Source organism: Cyanistes caeruleus, chromosome 17 (genome assembly GCF_971803275.1).
Source record: "Cyanistes caeruleus chromosome 17, bCyaCae1.hap1.1, whole genome shotgun sequence".
Taxonomy (NCBI): domain Eukaryota; kingdom Metazoa; phylum Chordata; class Aves; order Passeriformes; family Paridae; genus Cyanistes; species Cyanistes caeruleus.
The window spans coordinates 14911280-14930592 of record NC_141717.1 but is presented as its reverse complement, the minus strand read 5'-3'; the positions used below and the strand labels follow the sequence as shown (position 1 = coordinate 14930592).

General features: G+C 46.5%; 2 protein-coding genes across 2 annotated transcripts in view; one reads left to right on the top strand and one right to left on the bottom strand.

Annotated features, from left to right (window-relative positions):
* Nucleotides 1–6355: 6355 nt before the first annotated feature.
* On the bottom strand, nt 6356–14412 carry TEKT4 (tektin 4). Its single transcript, XM_023936932.2, has 6 exons — nt 13757–14412; nt 11512–11582; nt 10085–10228; nt 8854–9076; nt 7876–8030; nt 6356–6703 (listed from the first exon to the last, which is right to left on the bottom strand). The coding sequence occupies exons 1-6, from the start codon at nt 14273–14275 to the stop codon at nt 6484–6486; spliced, it is 1332 nt and encodes a 443-aa protein (XP_023792700.2). The 5' UTR covers nt 14276–14412; the 3' UTR covers nt 6356–6483.
* A 6-nt stretch (nt 14413–14418) lies between these two features.
* CACNA1H (calcium voltage-gated channel subunit alpha1 H) overlaps nt 14419–19313 on the top strand; it is a 151465-nt gene continuing 146570 nt past the window's right edge. Inside the window, exon 1 of the mRNA XM_086854955.1 lies at nt 14419–14472. The gene's annotated coding sequence lies outside the window, so the exon portion shown is untranslated. The remainder of the gene's footprint in view (nt 14473–19313) is intronic.

Sequence of the window (19313 nt, the reverse complement as noted above, 5' to 3'; positions counted from 1 at the left end):
TTCTGCTTCTGAGGGAGGGAAGGAAATCAACACCTGTCAAAGCCTCTCCAAGGGGTGGGAATTCCAGACCCATCCGGTGTCAAACTGGGGAATTGGGAAGCGGGAAGATATTCCCAGTTGGACACTGCCTGGGATTGTTCCCACTGGGAATTCTGAGCTTGGAAGCTCCCTTGGAGGAGGAAGCCAAAGGGTTGGATTTGCCATTGAGAGGGAACCTGGGCTTGGGATTTTCCATGGCTTGCCAGCAGTTCCCAATGGAGCAAAAACCAGGATGAGCAGAGGGGTGGAACAAATGGGAAAGGCTGGGAGAGCTGGGAATGTTCAGCCTGGAAAGGAGAAGCTTTGGGGTGACCTCAGTGTGACCTTCCAGGGCCTGAAGGAGCTACAGGAAACGTGGAGAGGGAATATTTCCAAGGGATGGAGAGACAGGACACAGGGAATGGCTTCCCATTGCCAGAGGGCAGGGCTGGATGGGATCTTGGGAGGGAATTCCTGGCTGGGAAGGTGGGAAGGGGCTGGAATAGAATTCCCAGAGAAGCTGTGGCTCTCCCTGGATCCCTGGGAGTGGATCCTCCAGCCTCAAATCCGTTAAACTCGGAGTTGAGCCTTGAATGAGAGCTCAAAGCCAGGCCTTAAATAAGAATTAAATGGATTTTAGGATGGATGAACCTCTAGAAAATGATTCCTCTTATCTGTGACCATTATCAGCTTCATTTTCCTCTTCCTCCATCTCTTATCAGTCAAAGTCAAGCTTTAAATGAGTGCTCAAAAGTCGGGCCTTAAACCAGAATTAAATCCACTTTGGGATGGATGAATGTCTGGATCAGGACTTCTTTTATCCATGACCTTCCTAAGGCCTTTCCAGCTTTGTCTTCCTGTTCCTCCGCCTGATTTGAGTTAAACTCAGAGTCAAGCTTAAAACAAGAATTAAATCCCTTTTAGGATGGATGTGCCTCTGGATAAGGATTTCTCTTATCTGTGACCCTTATCAGCTTTATTCTCCTGCTCCTCCACCTCTTATCAGTTAAACTCGGAGTCGAGCCTTAACGAGCGCTCATAGCCAAGCTTAAAACAAGAATTAAATCCCTTGTAGGATGGATGAGCCTCTGGATAAGGATTTCTCTTATCTGTGACCCTTATCAGCTTTATTTTCCTGCTCCTCCAGCTTCCCATCCATCCCAATTCCCGCGTCCTTGGAGAGGACGGATTTGGGTTTTGCCGCTCTCCATGGTGCTGCTGAGGCTCCCAACGCAACAAAATTCCTTTATTATTTTTTTGGGGTTTCTTTTCCCCCAACTCCCACTCCCAGCAGGAATTTCTTCCAGGCTGAATTCCGTGTTTTCCAATCCCCAGAATTTCATGGGGAAAGCTGATCCTGGAACACAGCAGTGCCTGATTTCCTGCTTCATTCCCACTAAACCGAATTTAAATCCCATCAAACTTTTCCGCTTCCAGACAAGTCCCAAACTTCTAATTGCTGCCAGCGAGTCATTCCTGGATGGAATTGTTCCCTACAAATCGGGGATTTGTTGCTGAGGTGCCAGCCACCAACACTGAAATGGTTCTTCACACAAGGTTTGAATAAATCCATTCAAATCCTGACAATTCCCGATATCCTTGGATTGTTCTCCCACACAAAGCCCAGCTGGAACTCGTGAAAAATCACATTATTTTTTTTTAATTCCTTCTCTCCAGTGCCTCCAAAATGTGGTGAAATTCCTGGAACTACATTTTCTACCGTGCCAGACTCTCGGAATAATATTAATGAAAGGGTCTGGGAGGGAAAGGGATTCACAGAATTCCCGGGATGCAAAGGATGGCTGCATTCCTGCTTTTCTCCTCAGGAATTGCTGGGAAATGGTTGATCCCAAAGCTGTAGCTCCAAGATTTTCCTGGTTCTGGAAAAAACCCGGGATCAGGAAGGCAAGGCAGGAATGTGGGTGAGGAAAATTCCGGGAATAAATCCTTTGCCACCTGCTGGAATAATCTGCTAAAGCTTGCAAACACCAAGGGATTTAAGGAAAACACCAGAAATTCCTGCTCTGCCTGCGTGGGAATCCTTGGAAAAGCTGGCAGCTCCTTCCTGCCATTTGTTCTGGGGTGGGAATTAAAAAAATCTGTTCAAAAATGGCACTGAAATGAAATTCTCCACCTGTGATTCCTCCAGGAAATGCTGGAATGGGAACAAGGAGAGAGGAGAAATTCCCGATGGGAATTATGGATCCCTGCTCTGGTGGAGGAGGCTCCGGCCTCAAATAATTCCTGATGGACAAAAAGTCCGAATTCCAAGAGGAATTTTGGTCTTTTCAGAGGAAAACTCCTTCACTTCTCCAGAGCAGCAAAAGCAGCTGGAATTTTATTCCTGAGGGGACTCCAGCACCATCAAAAGCTGAGCTCAGGAGTTGGGAATTTGGGGATTTATGGCTGAGATTTTTGATTTTGATTTGATTTTGGGGAGTGGAATTGCTTCATTTTCCTTTTGCTTTCCTTTCTCTTTTCCTGCAAACCCCAAACCCTTCCCTGGTTTAGGGAAAAGGGGAAAATTAGGGAAAAGATTGATTTATGAATTAAATGCTCCCTAAAATGATCACAGAAAATCCAATGGGATGAATTTTTTATTTCCAGCCTGGGATGTGGGAGTGCCTCAGTTCCCAATCCCAGCAGAGGGAAATGGAATCACTCCAGCACCAGCAGCACTTCCCAGATTTAGGATTCCGTTTTCCCTCTGGCAAATCCCACCAGGAAAAAACGACGGGAACACCGTGTTTACCTCCCTGGTAAATGGATTTTTGCCGTTCCATTTTTATTCATTCCCTGTGGGACATCATCCCAAATGAGGTTTAATTTATTCCCAGCTCCTGGTGTTTATTTCATCCCCTCCTTTTTTCCACCTGTGGAATAGCTCCATCCCAACAGATGTTCCCTGAAATTTGAGGATGGAGAGGGAGCAGGGAAAAGCTGCTCAGAGGGAGGGGTTGGGGTGGGTTGGGAATGTGAGACCTTGCCTGGAGCGGGGAAAGGGTGAAGGGGAAAGGGAAAAAAGGGAGAAGGGAGAAGGGAGAAGGGAGAAGGGAGAAGGGAGAAGGGAGAAGGGAGAAGGGAGAAGGGAGAAGGGAGAAGGGAGAAGGGAGAAGGGAGAAGGGAGAAGGGAGAAGGGAGAAGGGAGAAGGGAGAAGGGAGAAGGGAGAAGGGAGAAGGGAGAAGGGAGAAGGGAGAAGGGAGAAGGGAGAAGGGAGAAGGGAGAAGGGAGAAGGGAGAAGGGAGAAGGGAGAAGGGAGAAGGGAGAAGGGAGAAGGGAGAAGGGAGAAGGGAGAAGGGAGAAGGGAGAAGGGAGAAGGGAGAAGGGAGAAGGGAGAAGGGAGAAGGGAGAAGGGAAGGGAAGGGAAGGGAAGGGAAGGGAAGGGAAGGGAAGGGAAGGGAAGGGAAGGGAAGGGAAGGGAAGGGAAGGGAAGGGAAGGGAAGGGAAGGGAAGGGAAGGGAAGGGAAGGGAAGGGAAGGGAAGGAAAGACCCATGGACACAAAATTTGGGATGAAGAGAAGCCAGAAAGCCCCAGCCCCACAACCCCATCCCAAAGCTGCTCATCCCTGGGGTTCTCCCTTTCCCAGCCCAGTTCCTCACCGCTTTTCCTGAGTTTTTATTATCCCAGCTCCCAACCTCCCTCTCTCCAGCCAATCCGGTCTGAACTAATTACAATCATCTGACAAATTTTCCCTGTTTTCCCAGGGATGAGACATTTCCACTGCAGACAAATGGGTCCTGGCTGTTCCTCGGGAACATCCGTGCGCTCCGACGGCACAGGGAGTTAAATGGAGCCTGGGAAATAATCTCATTTCTGCCTACTCTGCTTTTCATTCCATTTTCCCTCCAGAGCAATTATCCCCAGGAATTGAATCACAGGGATTGACATCGCCACTCCCTGCGGGAAAAGTGGGAAAACAACCGGAACCACGGGAGGGAAAACAGGGAAATGGTTTGGGAATGAAGGGAAAAAGGACTGGGAAAGGAAATTCTCCCTGTAGGGCAAAACTGCACTGGGATCCTTTTCCAGCTTCTCCCGACATTTTCCTGCCCTTGGCAGTGTGGGAATGGGATGAACCCTCCCAGGCAGAGGAGATGCTCCTAAAACAAAGAATCCTGGTGATTTTTAAAGTCCTTTCCAACCCAAACCATCTGGATTTTATGGAAAAACGGAGCCATTTCACTGGAATTTCCCAACCCTTCCCCCTCCAACTTTCAAACAGGCTGGGAATAAAATCTCTCTTATCAGCAGAGGGTGATAAATGCTGGGATATTTGATAAATGTGTCGGGATAGCTGATAAATGTTTGGATATTTGATAAATGTGTCGGGATAGCTGATAAATGTTTGGATATTTGATAAATGTGTCGGGATATTGGATAAATCTGTTGGAATATTTGTTTAAATGCGTTGGGATGTTTGGATTCTTTTTTCCCAGCCCATTTTTTTCACTTTTTATGGATTAAAGGCTGAGCTTTCCCACGTTGAGGTTTCCCTTTTTTTTCCAAGGTTGGGAGGGGCGGGAGCAAAATTTTGCTGCTTGGAATCCTGGGAAAAGTGGGATGATCCAGGGTTTTCCCTTCAGTCATAATCCAATAAAATAGAATCATTCCATATTATAAATAAATTTAGCAGCTTGAAACAAAAAGAGGGAAGGTTTAGATGGATTTTGGGAAGGAATTCCAGGCTGGGATTGGATTCCCAGAGGAGCTGTGGCTGCCCCATCCCTGGAATGTTCAAGGTTGGAGAGAGTTTGGAAAAACCTGGGATAGGGGAAGGTGTTGGAGGTGGATGGGCTTTAAGGTCTCTTCCAAGCCAAATCATTCCAGGATTCCATGATTTCTCCCTCAGGATCCAACATCTGGGCTATCAAATGGAATCATGGGGAGAAATCCATGAAAAACCCCAAAGGACAACCCAAACTCTCGGATCCCAAGCCCTCGTTGACATTCCCAAAAAAATGGGAGCAGCTTTTAGCAGGAATAGCAACCCTTGGATAATTCTGAATCCGGTAACACAAAATCCCAGGAATTCCAACACCACACCCCTCTGCAAATGGCCCTGGCCAGGAGTTTTTGTGGGAATTTTGCCTTTAAGGAATTTTTTTCCCCCCTTTGAGCAGCTGCTTTTTAAAGGTTAAAATATCCCTGTAAAACAGGAAATGATGGAATTTTGGTCTGGTCGCTTTTCCCTGGTTTTGGACACGTCACACATTTAACAAGTGCCCAATAATGGCTCCATGGCATTTGCTGGGGGAGCTGATGTGGATAATTACGGATAAAATTATGGATAACAGCTCATCCACAGGCTTTGCTTCCAGGGAAAAGCTGGAACACAGCTCCGTTCCACATCCCAGGGCTGAAGTGGAAATTCAGGACTGCATTCCCAAGCTGGTTAAATTTTCTTGGTGTTTTTTTTCCCCTTGATTAATTAATCACCTGGAAGGTTAAAAATCCTTGGATTCATCTAAGCAGGTGCCAGGGATTGGGAGTGGTTTTCCAAAGGGCAGATTGGCATCAAACCTGGAAAATATGTGGAAAATTTGGGATTTTTATTAATAAAGCCTGAGCAGCTTCAATTCCTTGCTGAGTTTATTACTCTCACTTCCAGCTATAAATATTTTATTTCCACCTGGATATTGTTATTATCCCTAATAAATATTCACTCCTATTTAATTATTAAGATGAAATCCCCAAAAATAAGCACATGTGCTATAGACAGATTGCAGAAGGAATAAATTGATTTAAAGCAGGTTTAAACTCTGGTTTTATGGCTTTTGTTGGGAAAGGAAAGGAAAGGAAAGGAAAGGAAAGGAAAGGAAAGGAAAGGAAAGGAAAGGAAAGGAAAGGAAAGGAAAGGAAAGGAAAGGAAAGGAAAGGAAAGGAAAGGAAAGGAAAGGAAAGGAAAGGAAAGGAAAGGAAAGGAAAGGAAAGGAAAGGAAAGGAAAGGAAAGGAAAGGAAAGGAAAGGAAAGGAAAGGAAAGGAAAGGAAAGGAAAGGAAAGGAAAGGAAAGGAAAGGAAAGGAAAGGAAAGGAAAGGAAAGGAAAGGAAAGGAAAGGAAAGGAAAGGAAAGGAAAGGAAAGGAAAGGAAAGGAAAGGAAAGGAAAGGAAAGGAAAGGAAAGGAAAGGAAAGGAAAGGAAAGGAAAGGAAAGGAAAGGAAAGGAAAGGAAAGGAAAGGAAAGGAAAGGAAAGGAAAGGAAAGGAAAGGAAAGGAAAGGAAAGGAAAGGAAAGGAAAGGAAAGGAAAGGAAAGGAAAGGAAAGGAAAGGAAAGGGGAAAGGAGAATTTTCTTAAAGCATTTTAACCCAAATAGAAGAAAATGGAGTGAACACAACACTTCAATGAATAATTTCTCAATTTATTTCGTACGAAAGCTCACAGATATTTTTTCCACACTTGCCAATGGCTCAACAGAAAAGAAGGAATTGTGTTTTTCTCCCGGATTCTGCAGGCTGGGTACAGAAATCATTGCTTGTAACTCGCCACCTCCAGGTCCACGGGGTAGCGAGTTCGGTAGCCCATGCACTTCTGCCTGTCAATAAAAATGCTGTTGGCTTTCACAGCGATCTCCTTCTCCAGCTTCATCCTTGTCTCCTCCAGGTTCTTCAGGTTCTGCTCCGATTCCATCAGTTTTCTCTTCAGGGCCTCCAGGAATACTGTGAGCTCTTCCACCTCGCTCACCAGCCTGCAAGGGAAAAATCAGGGGGAGGGGATGTGAGAGATGGGATTTGGGATGAAGGTCGACTACAGAATCCAAAATTCCTCAGGGAAAGGCATCAGAAAAATCCAAGATTGGATTTGGGATAAAGGTCAACTATGGAAACTAAAATTCATCAGGAAAAATACCTCAGAAAAATCCAAAATTGGGTTTGGGATAAAGGTCAACTATGGAATCTAAAATTCATCAGGAAAAATACCTCAGAAAAATCCAAGATTTGATTTGGGATAAAGGTCAGCTACAGAAAAGAAAATTTATCAAGAAAATACGTCAGAAAAATCCAGGAAAATATTGGATTTGGGATAAAGATCAACCAGAGAATTGAAAATTCATCAGGAAAAGGCCTCTGAAAAATCCAAAATTGGATTTGGGATAAAGGTCAGCTAGAGAAAGGAAAAGTTCTTTTTGGCTTTGAGTAAAAAAAAAATTGAATGTTGTGAGGTAAAAAATGAAAAGTTGTGAGGCAAATCAAAAGCTGTGAGGTAAAGAATCAAAAGCTGTGAGGTAAAACACAAAATGCTGAGGTAAAAAATGAAACATTGTGTGGTAAAAAATCAGAAGTTGTGAGGTAAGAAATGCAATGTTGAGGTAAGAAATGCAGTTTGGAAGGTAAGAAATGCAAAGCTGTGAGGTAAAACATAAAAAGTTGTGAGGTAAAAACTCAAAATTCGTGAGGTGAAAACATGAAAAGTTGTGAGGTAAAAAAATGAAATGTTGTGAGGTAAAAAATCAAAAGCTGTGAGGTAAAAGATGAGAAGTCAGGTAAAAAATGAGAAGTAAGAAATGCAACGTTGAGGTAAGAGATGCAAAGCTGTGAGGTAGAAAATGAAATGTTGTGAGGTAAAAAATGAAAAGCTATGAGGTAAAAACATGAAATATTGAAGTAAAAAATTAAAAGTTGTGAGGTAAAATATCAAAAGTTGTGAGGTAAAAGATGAGAAGTGAGGTAAAAAATAAGAAGTTGTAAGAAATGCAGCGTTGAGGTAAGAGATGCAAAGTTGTGAGGTAAAAAAATCAATGTGGTGAGATAAAAAATCCAAAGCTGTGAGGTAAAAAAATCCCTGTGGGGTGGCAGAGGAGCTCCGCGGGAGGTGATTAATTAGTCGAGGAGGGCTAATTGCCCAAGGGGGGGTGGCCACCTGAACTGGGGCTCGTCCCGGCACAGCTCCACGTTGGGTCGGAAGGATCGGTCGTAGAGCCGGGTGTGAGCCACCTTCAGGTACGCCTCCTTGTCCCGGATGGCCTTCTTCAGCCTCACGATGTTGGCCTCCTCCTCGCCAATGTCCTTCAGGATCTGCACAGGAAATCCAAGGAGAAAAAGGTGCCAGCTGATGATAAATGCCATCCCCAGAAAGAACTGGTGGTGGTGAAGCGTGAAGGTTTTCACCACCAGGGTGGAGAATTAATGTACAGCAAGAATAATTTTCATTTTAGATGATAATCTGATTAATTTTGTTTTCTTGGGGGTTAAATATGAGAATTAAGGTGGGTTTGACCCCAACTTAAGGTGGGTGGTTAGTTTTATTATTATAGAGAATCAGTGAAATTTTTTTTTTTATTATTATTTTTATTTTATTTATTTTTTTTTTATTTTTTTATTTTTACCTTTATCATTTATTTTTATCATTACACTGAGAATCAGTGAAATAATTTTTATTTATTCTTATTTTATTTCTTTTATTATTAAATATTCCACCCCCACGTGGATGAAACCTTTTTTTTTTGGAAAGAACCAATTTCCCACGATGCCAGAATTCCATGGAATCCCATGGAACTCTATCCCAACAAAAACTCCCAAGAGTTGAATAAGAGCCAAACAAGACCTTGAAATCTTCCCATATCCTGCTCTGACACCAAAATATTTCTCCCCCACGTGGATTACACCATTTTTTTTGGAAAGAATTAATCAATTTCCCATGAAACCAGAATTCCATGGAATCCCATGGATCTCTATTCCAACAAAAACTCCCAAGAGTTGAACAAGAACCAAAAAACCCCCTGAAATCTCCCCGTATCCTGCTCTGACACCAAAATATTCCTCCCCCACATGGATTACACCATTTTTTTTGGAAAGAACGGATCTCCCTGCTGCCAGAATTCCATGGAATGGCACGGACTTGCTGCAGGTGCTGCTCCAGGCGGAATTTGACGTCGTCCAGCTGGCGGCAGTGGGTGTCGAAGGCCTCGTTGACGGCGGCGCGCTGCATGCGCAGGTCCTCGGACGCGTCGCGGATGATGTTGTTGATGAGTGAGCGGAGCTGCACCGACGCCAACTTCTCCTGCTCTGCCCTGGAAATGTTGTCGTGGCTGAACTGGGCCCAGGATTTGGGTGTGGAGGCACTGGAAGAACAAGGAATGGGTAAAAATGGGAGTTTTGTCCCGGTTCTTTTCTTGGAAAGGCGGGAACAGCTTCTGGGTGGTTCAGCTGGTGTTTGCAGTGTTGGAACAAGGTGAATTCCCGCCAATAAATCAATAAAAATCATCCAACAAATCAATAAAAATCATCCAATAAATCAATAAAAATCATCCAATAAATCAGTAAAAGTCCTCAAATAATAAAAATCCTTGGATAAATCAATTAAAGTCCTCCAATAAATCAATAAAAATCCCTGAATATATCAATAAAAATCAATAAAAATCCTCGAATAAATCAATGAAAGTCCTCTAATAAAACAATAAAAATCCCTGAATAAATCAATAAAAATCCTTGGACAAATCAATAAAAATGCCTGAATAAATCAATAAAGGTCCTCGAATATATCCATAAAAACTCTTAAATAAATTAATAATTTATTAAAGTAGTAAGTACATTAATTATCCTTAAGTATCTAATTATAATTATATACTTAATTATAATTAAGTATATAATAAATTAAGTATATTAAATAATAATTAAATACATTAAAAAACCTGGGACCTTGACAGCCTGGAGAAGGGAAGGATCCAGGGAGAGCTTCCAGGACCTAAAGGGGCTCCAGGGGAGCTGGAGAGGGATTTGGGACAATGGAGGGACAGGACACAGGGAATGGATTCACATGGATAGGCAGGGATAAGTGGGATATTGGGAATTCCCTGGAAAGGTGAGGAGGGGTTAAAAATTCCCAGAGAAGCTGTGACTGCCCCTGGATCCCTGGAAGAATCCAAGGACAGAGTTTGGAACAGCCAGGCATGGTGGAGGGCGTTGAGGTTGGAACTGGATGAGCTCCCAAGAACCCAAATATTCCACACAGGACATCCAGCACAGCCTTTCCATCCACGGAGCTGCCTGGAAGCTCTTTCCACACCCGATCCCACCAGGATTGAGCGTTTCAGGTGTGTTATCCCACAAAGATCCTGGGAATGACTCACTCCTCCTCAAACTTGACGGAGCTGGGGTGGTACTGGACGTCGGTGCTGTCGCTGCAGTAGCCGACGCATTTGTCGTCGATGTGGAACGTCTCCACCTTGTCCGACCAGTCCAGCTCGCAGTTCTCCTTCTGGATCCGATTGGATCTGCAAAGTTGGGATCACAGCTCAGCGGGGAGCAAGAGAATTCCCAAGCCATCTTTATCTGGGAAGCGCAACTCCACCCTTTGTGCTCCACAGGGAAACGAGACCATGAAATTGTTTGGGGGCTGGAAAATCTCAAACTCTCCCTCCCCTGGGAGAGGAGCCTGACTGAGATGGAATATTGGGAAAAAATTCCAGTGGGAAGGTGGGGAGGCCATGGAAGAGAATTCCCAGAGAAGCTGTGGCTGCCCCTGGATCCCTGGAAGTGCCCAAGGCCAGGTTGGAGCATCCTGGGATTGTGGAATGTCCCTGTCCGTGGGACTGGATCACTTTTAATGCTATTTGTATTAAAATTGCTGCTTTGTCGTTAATTAGAGTCAAACATCGCTCAGTTAATTATGATTATAATTATTCTAATTTCAAAAGCCTGGGGGTTGTTATCAGCTGATAACGCCAGGTGTCACTGTCAGACAAGGAATTGGGAATTCTCCTGGAAAATGGGAATACAATGGGGTTAAACACGGCAAAAATGAGACTAAAATGGGGCAAAAATGGGATTAAAATGACACTAAAATGGGGCAAAAATGGGATTAAAATGGGGAAAAAAAAAGACTAAAATGGGACAAAAATGGGATTAAAATGGGGCTAAAATGATTTTAAAATAATTAAAATTCCAAAATTAAACTCATTAGGCTCCTCTTATACTGTAATTAATATAACAGAGCTACTTTGTATTAATTGGCATTTACAGCCATTTTTTAAACACAAAGATATTTCTTTGATCAGGTAGAACAGGAGCAGATTAAAGGATTTTTTGAACTAAAATAGGAATTAATTCTGTTATTCCGATGGATTTGAGGCTACAATAACGTCTTTCCAAAAGGTTTGTTAGAAATTCCAAGCAAATAATCCTTTGGAATGGGAAGGAACACCTGGCCTGGCACAGAAATTCTGGATTTAAAGTTCACACTGACATCTGGTGGCAAAAAAAGATTCCTCTTGGGAAGCTTTTTTGATCCCAAAAATCCATTTAATAATACAAAGATATTCCCAAGGAGATATCCAGATAAACTTTTTGTAGCAGGAAATAATAAATAAATATTTTTACAGCATATTTTTTATGGAATTTAGTGTTGGAAAACAAATCCAACATAGTTCTGGAAAGCAGGAAAATCAAAATCTACCTAAAAATCCAGAGTTTAAATGGAATTCCCACAGATCCTGAGATCTGCATCCACCTTTATCCCGGGAATTGTTTGGCTGAAGGATCCTGGGAAATGTTTTACCTTATCTGGGTGGTAGCTTGGATGATGGTTCTTTTCAGAAGATCCCGGATATCCCGGATAAGATCTGCTTCCTAAAGAAAAAATGGGAGAATTCCATGGATCTGGAGCAGGAAACACAATCCTGAGGAACAATTTGTGGATAAATCCTTACATTTCCTTATTTACTCTCACTTTGTTATGGGAAAACCTGGAATTTTGGAGTCAGCTGATCCAGAGGGAACTCAGCTCTAAACCTACGGAGGCTGAAAAACCTGGAATACTTCTACAGTCTGGGAATTCTGTGGGTTCCATGGAAAAGTCTGTGAGCTATCCTGTTAGGGAAGGAATTGTTCCCTGGCACAGATTCCCAGAGAAGCTGTGGCTGCTCCATCCCTGGAATGTCCAAGGCCTGGCTGGACAGGGCTTGGAGAAACCTGGGATGGTGGGAGAGGGTGGGAATAGTGGGAAGAGGTGGGAATTGATGATTTTTAAGCTCCCATCCATCCCAAACCATTCCAGGATTCCACGATCCTGTCAGATTAAATGGAATAAATTAATTCCTTGCTTGGTTTTGAGACAGGGAAAATCCAGGGAATATCCCCATGCCTGGAACCAGATTCATCAATGAGATTTAAAATCTTTTCCAACCTAAAATTTTCCCTGAATTTTGTAACAATTCCCAGATGGAATTGGGAGAATTGTGAATTCCTACACCAACTCTTCCCTGTTCATATTTTTAACTGGGAAAACCTCTTCAATATTGATTATAAATTGGAAATTCCACACAATTCCCATTCAAAATATTCCCAAATCCTATCATGTCCTCTCCGTGGAATCCTAGAATATCCTGAGTTGGGAAGGATCCACAGGGATCAAGCAATTCCTGGTTCTTCCCAGGATAATCCCAAAAAATCCCAGCAGGTGCCATTGTCCAAACATTTCAGTTGGATCCCTTAAATTAATATTAATTATTGCAATATTATAAAATATTAATAAAAATAATCTATTTTGAATATTTAATGAGTGGTTTAATGAGTGGCTGATCAGGAACTGGTTTTGATTGGAGGCTGCAGGTGAAGAATCATTAATTAATTGATGAGATATTGGAATATATATTTATGGGATATTGGACTGTTATTCCAGGATGGAAAATACCCTGGAAAATACCTGGAAAACACAGATTTTGTACAATCCAGCACAAGAATGACGCTGGAATTTGACAGGAATCTCAGTGACAGGGTTGGATCGTCACCTTGGCAAAACTCAGGGAAAATTAATGGCAGAAACTGTCAAAATTTGGACAATTTGAGGATGGGAACAGCCAAGGAATATCCCGGTGTTCCCGAACCTTTGGAGTGTGGAGTTTTCAAGTGGAGGGGATTTCAAGGTGAGGGGAGAAGGAATTTCTGTCAGGATCGGGGTCTTGTGGTGCTGCAGGAAAACTCCGGGCTGGTTCTGTTGGGATTTGAGCTGAGGGAGGGATCAGCTCTCCCCCAGCCACTTCTCAAAGTGATTTGATCCCTTCACAGAGTGACTTGAAACACTTCACAAAGTGACTTGATCCCTTCAAGAAGGGATTTGAAACACTTTACAAAGTGATTGGATCACAAAGTGATTTGAAACACTTCACAGAGTGACTTGATCCCTTTGAAAAGTGATTTGAAACACTTTACAAAGTGATTTGATCCCTTCACAAAGTGACTTGAAACACTTCACAAAGTGACTTGATCCCTTCAAGAAGGGATTTGAAACACTTTACAAAGTGATTGGATCACAAAGTGATTTGAAGCACTTTACAGAGTGACTTGAAACACTTCTTGAACAAAGCAAGGACTTGAAAAAAAATCCTTGGAGTGACACCGGGAGTCCAGGAAGGGGCACCAGGAATGGCGGGAGACACTTCCAGCACTGGAAGTGAACATTCCACTCATTGCTGCTCCTTGTTTCAGCGCTGGCACCACCAGGGGTGTCACTGCCAGGGTGGCAATGTCAAGGTGTCACTGCCAGGGGTGTCACTGTCAGGGGTGTCACTGCCAGGGGTGACACTGTCAGGGTGTCACTGCCAGGGTGGCACTGCCAGGGTGGCACTGCCAGGGTGGCACTGCCAGGGGTATCATGGCCAGGGTGGCACTGCCAGGGTGTCACTGTCAGGGGTGGCACTGCCAGGGTGTCACTGTCAGGGTGTCATTGTCAGGGGTGTCACTGCCAGGGTGTCACTGCCAGGGCAGCAGTACCATGGTTGTGCCCAGCCTCAGGCCGTGCCCACCTTCAGCAGCTGCCTCTCCACCTCATCGATCACCAGGTCCGGGGGCTGCCGCCGGTCCCGGCACTCCAGGTTATCGATGACAACCGCGTAGGGCACCTCGGTGGCATCGAGCGCCCGCTCCAGCCGCAGCTTCTGCGCCGCCAGCATGTTGGTCTCGTTGTCCAGATCCATGATCTCCTTCTGCAGCTCCACCCTCCAGAACTGGATGTCCTGCAGCCGCTGGCCCAGCGTTGCTCTGGAGTATTCCTGGGCTCGCTGCGCGTTGGCGGCCGCCTGCTTCATCAGGTGCGCGGCCTCGGCGCGGCCCCGCTCCGCCTCCTCGCCCGCCGACACCGCCTTGGAGCAAACGCCGGCGTTGCGGCGCTGCCACTCGGGCATCTGGTACTTGGCAGTGCGGAAGCCGGCCATGGCCATGCCGCAGCAGGAGCGCGGCCGCTCGCTGCGGGCCACATGGCAGATCTTGGTGGGCAGCGGGCAGGAGGGAAGCACCGCGGGCTGCGGCTCCTCGGGCTGCGCCATGGCGGAGCCTCCCCTCAGCGCCGCAACCGCCGGCTGGGCGGGCCCGCAGGGTGATGGACGGCCGCGAGCGCCAATCAGAGAGAGAGTGAGCGCTGAGAGCGGCGCTGATTGGTTAGTAGGGAGTGTGGGCCCGCCCCCTCACTGCACGCGGATTGTTGCCATGGTGACGGGGACGCGGTTCCGTTCAACCGGGAATGGTGAGGGGGAAAGAAATGGGAAAAGGGGAAAAGGGAAAAAAATGGGGGGGAAGGGGAACTAGGAGGAAAAAAGGGGAAAAAGGGGAAAAGGGGGAAAAATGGGGAAAAAGGGGAAAAAGAGGAAAAAAGGGGAAAAAAGGGAACACCGGGAAAAGGGAACACCGGGATAAAGTATTCATCCCAGAGCTCCTTTCCTCATCCCGGTGTTCCTGTTCTTATCCCGGTGTTCCCGTGTCCTCATCCCAAACCGTCCCAATCCCTGTCCGACATCCCGGTGTTCCCGTGTCCCTTCCTTGTGGTCCCGTCCTCATCCCGGTGTTCCCATCCTCATCCCGGTGTTCCCGTCCTCATCCCTGTATTCCCATGCCCCTCATCCCGGTGTTCCCATCCTCATCCCGGTGTTCCCATGCCCCTCATCCCGGTGTTTCCCTGTCCTTATCCCGGTATTCCCGCGTCCTTTCCCGGTTTTCCCGGCACTCCCATCCCTGCAGGAGCCGCTCGCCCCCGCAGCTCCAATTCCCCGTCTGGAGCAGGGAAAAAAACCTGGAGCGATCCCAATCCCAACATTCCCGGCTGGCCGCTCCCGGTGTGGAGGGACGGGAGGGGCCGGGCACATCCAAGGGAATTTTGGGATGAAGGAAAGTGGCTGCGCCAGAGGGAGGAATTTTTATCCGGGCTGGAGCGGGATTGGAACACAGGGATTCCATTCCCGGCGTTCGGACTGGGAAATGCTCCGGGATAAAGGGAAAACTTGGATGTGCTGGGATTTGGGGAAGGAAGGGGGGGATTTCTCTATTCCAGGTGCTGCTGGATCTGATCCCAGTGCTGTGCCTGGAGTTTTGGGGGATCCGGACATTCCCGCATCCCACGGCTCCAGGGGGAAAAGGCCGCGTTCCCAAATTCCTGGAGCTTTGTCCCGGCAGGGTGGGTGGGGTGTCCGAGCCTTTGGATCCCACGGGAATTGCTGAATCCAGGGAATCGGGGCTGCTCCCATCCCCAAATCCATCCCCACAGGCAGTCCTGGCCCAACCCGCTGATCCTGGGATCGGAGGGGAGGCCAGAATTCCTGGGAGCTCTTGGAATTCTCCGGCTGCTTCTGTGGAGCAGGAAAAGAGTTGGAATCCGCAGGCGGCCAAGGATAAAGTGATGGAATTCCAAATTTCCTGGATGCAAAATCCAAGGGAGAAACGCCCGGGGCGGGGGGGAGGGGGAGGGTTTGAACTTGATTTAATCCCTATTTTAACCAAATCCAGGGAAAATCCTGTTAGAAGCTCAGTGCGGATTTTCCGAGCCCAGGGAATGTTCCATCCCAGCCAGGGAATCCTCTGGATCAGCCGGATTTGGGAGCACGGAACAGCTGCAAAAATCCCTTCCCTTCCTTTCCTTGGGAGCTGCAGCTCCGGGAGAGCTCCTGGAGCTGTTCCAGGCACGGATGCCTCTGGAAAAAAAAACCTTTGGAATTCTTTTCCTTAACCTTCTTTTCAGGAAAAGAGAAGGATTTCCAAGCGGATTTAATTTGGGAGGCTGGAATATTCCCTCTTCCCTTTCTTCCCTCTTTGCCTTTATTTCTTTGGATTGAATTCCTTGTTTTCCACACAGGGATCATTCCTTGTTTTCCACACAGGGATCATTCCTTGTTTTCCAAAGCTTCTTTCAGGAAGGGAAAAGCAGGAAGGGAACGGGAGCTTCCCTATAAAATATTCACGGGCTCAGCTCCGCTGGAGCCTCCTGAGGAATTTTGGGATCTGGGATAATGAGGCTCCGCTGCTCTTCCCGCGTTTCCGCCTCCTCCCGGCTCATCCTTTATTCATGTGCCCTTTCCATGACTTTTCGGGATGGCTTTTCCTGAAGGAACTTTTGATCCCTTTGTTCCTGCTCGAGGAAGGGAAAACACCGCTGGAAAATTGGGAGATGGGAATTTCCTTGGTGGGATTGGTTTGTATTGGATGGGATTTTCCGGAGCATCCCGTTCCAGCCCTGCCGTGGACATTCAGGAATTCTTTCATCCCGGCCTTTCACTGAAGGCTGGAAAATTGATGGGAAAGAAGGAGGAATTCTTTTCCTCCCCGAATCTTGTGGAGCCTCCTGGAAAAGCTTTCCTGGAAAAGCTTTCCTGGAAAAGCTTTCCCATTCCAGGATGAGCTGGAGGCTCCGGGTCATTCCCAGGATGGCTCATTTTGCCCTTTTCCATCTTTTTGTTTTATCCCAAAATTCCCCATTTTGTGGGATTGACCCTGGAATGGTGAGGCTGGGATGATCCTGGATTGCTCCTGGAATTGGGAAACTCATCCCATTCCAAGCCCAGCACATCCCATTATCCCGGGGTGCTCCAATCCTCATCCAGCCTTTCCTTGGGCGCTTCCAGGGATCCAGGGGCTTCTCTGGGAATTCCAGCCCAGCCCCTCCCACCCTCCCAGCCAGGAATTCCTTCCCAAAATCCCATTTTTCCCCGCCCTCTGGCAGTTGGGAGCCATTCCCCCTTTTCCTGTCATTCCATACCCTTGGGAATGTCCCCTCTCCATTTTTCCCAGAGATTTCAATCATTCCCACCCAGCTGAGAGGATTTTCCTGGAAAAACCAAACTGAGGTGGTTTTATCCCATTTTTTTTTTATTATTTTTTGGCGCCGGGAATTCTCCATCCTTGGAATGGCAAGAAGGAAATCCAGGAGAGTGGGAATTCCAAGCGAGGGGAAAACGGGATAACACCAGCGGAGAGTGGGAGAGATTCCAGCGGGAGTGAGGTCAGCGGGAATCCTCGGCAGGAAAACCCGGCTGGTTCCCATGGAAACGCCCAGGATTTCACACTCCACCGCTTTAAAGCCGACATTCCATAAAAAAAAAACGGGAAAAACCCCGGGAGGGAATCCTGAGGGAACCCCTTTCCTTCACGGAATGCCTGGATAAACAGGAATATTTGGGAGAGGAGCAGAATTCCCAGGAGCTGTTCCCAGTGATTTTCCCAGTGACTTCCAGGTGATTTTTCCAAGATTCCAGAGGGTTTGGAATTGTTGTGCCTTGGGATAATCAGCGGCACAAGGAGCTTGTTGGAAATTAAAGGAATTTTAAGGGATAATGAAAGAAAATTAAGGGGAAAATTAATAGGGTTAATTAATTAATAGGGAATAGGGGGAGCTTGGAGGTCAAAAATCCATAAAATTCCTGGTTTTCTACTCGGGAAAGAGATGGAATTCCTGGATTTGGGAGGAAAAAAGGAATTTTAAGGAGGATTTTTCCATCAATGAGTTGCCACAGGCAACGGGAATTCCATTCCCTGAATTTGGGAATTCCTGAGTGGAGCAGGGATTCCCTCCCAGCAGCAAAGGCCATGGAAGAGGGAAAATCAGGGAATGCAGCTGGAAAATCCAATGGAAAAGAATGAAAAAGACAGAATTCCCGAGTTTGAGCTGTTGTGGATCAGGAAGGTTTGGAATTGTGGGAGGAAACGGGAAGGGATTTTCTGGGATGGGTGGGAATGGGAATTGACAAAAATCTTCCAAAATTGATCCTCGAAAACTCAAAATAATCCGGATTTTTGGGGATGATTCCCAAACTCCAGTGGCAGTGCTGGGATGGGAAAATCCAGGGAGAGAATTCCAAAAGAAATCCATGGATTTAGCCAGGAGCAAGGATGAAATGGAATTGGGAATTTTGTTATTCCTTATCTCCTTTGGATCAATTTATTGGAGCCAAAAGATCCCCAAAATCCACTGGAAACAGGAAATAAAGCAGGAATGAACCCCAGGGACAGCCCGGAATCTTGGGAAGCTGCTCCAAGCTTTCCCTGGGAATCCTGCTGGAATGAAAGACCCCCTGCAGGGCAATCCCAAACCTTTGGAATTAGGGAATGGTTTGGGCTGGGAATCTCATCCAGTTCCATCCCACGATTCCCGGCCGTTCCAAGCTCCGTCCTTGCACATTCCCGGGATGAGGCACACGGATTCTTTGGGAATGCTGTTCCAGACCGGCACACCAGGGCTTTTAGGGAAGCTGAGCATTCCCATTGTGGAAATTCCTGAGGGAATTTGGGTTGGAGGCCGGGCTGGACATCGGGAACAGAAGGAAAGCGAAGCAGATTAAAGGAAAATTCCCAAATTATCCTTGGGATGCGGGATGGGAAGAAGCTGCCGGGCTCCGGAGGGAGCTCCTTCCCACCTTTCCCACTCCCGCATTAAAGCCATTATCCCACTTTTCCCTGGCTGGAATTCCCTTGTGGAGGATCCTTTCAGCCTCTGGATCATTCCCAAAGATTTGTTCCCATCCAGGCCCCGGAGCCAAAGCCGGGCTTTGCCAGGCCGGGCTTTGCGAGGCCTCCCGGGAATGTTTGAGGCCGGAGCAGAGCAGGGATGAGGCCGCAGGGCTGGGAGCTGCTCCAGAGGGAATTTTCCGGAATCTTCCAGCTGGATTTGCTGGGATGAGCTCCGGGCTGTGCTTCCCTCCGGGTCTGGAGCATCCAGGGAAAGCTCTGGAATGGGAAAGGTTTTGTCTTCTGGAGCTGGGATCAGCCATGATTTCATTCCTATTTTCCTGTTTTTTTTATGGATTTGGGAGGGAATTCCTGGCTCTTCAGCCCCTCAGGAGGTTCAGGACGTCTCTGGTGATCCCAGAAATCTGGGGTGATCCCACAGAATCTGAGCAATCCCAAACTGCTCCCACCCGGATCTAAAACATTCCCAACCCACTCCAGTGCGTCCTGCTGCTCATTCCTTCCGGGATCATCAAACCCCGGGATCATCAAATCCCAGGAAAGTTTGGGATGGAAAGGATTTTACAGCTCATCCAATTCCATGGGCAGGGACACTTCTCCCTATCCCAAATTCCTCCAAGTCCCATCCAACCTTGG

What these genes read in the sequence shown, in the direction of transcription:
- TEKT4 (XM_023936932.2), bottom strand. Translation starts at nt 14,275, where the DNA reads ATGGCGCAGCCCGAGGAGCCGCAGCCCGCGGTGCTTCCCTCCTGCCCG. An exon ending in TGGAGAGGCAGCTGCTGAAG is followed by an intron (nt 11,583 to 13,756) that starts GTGGGCACGGCC and finishes TTTTTTCTTTAG; the next exon opens with GAAGCAGATCTTATCCGGGA. An exon ending in TCCGTCAAGTTTGAGGAGGA is followed by an intron (nt 9,077 to 10,084) that starts GTGAGTCATTCC and finishes TTGTTCTTCCAG; the next exon opens with TGCCTCCACACCCAAATCCT.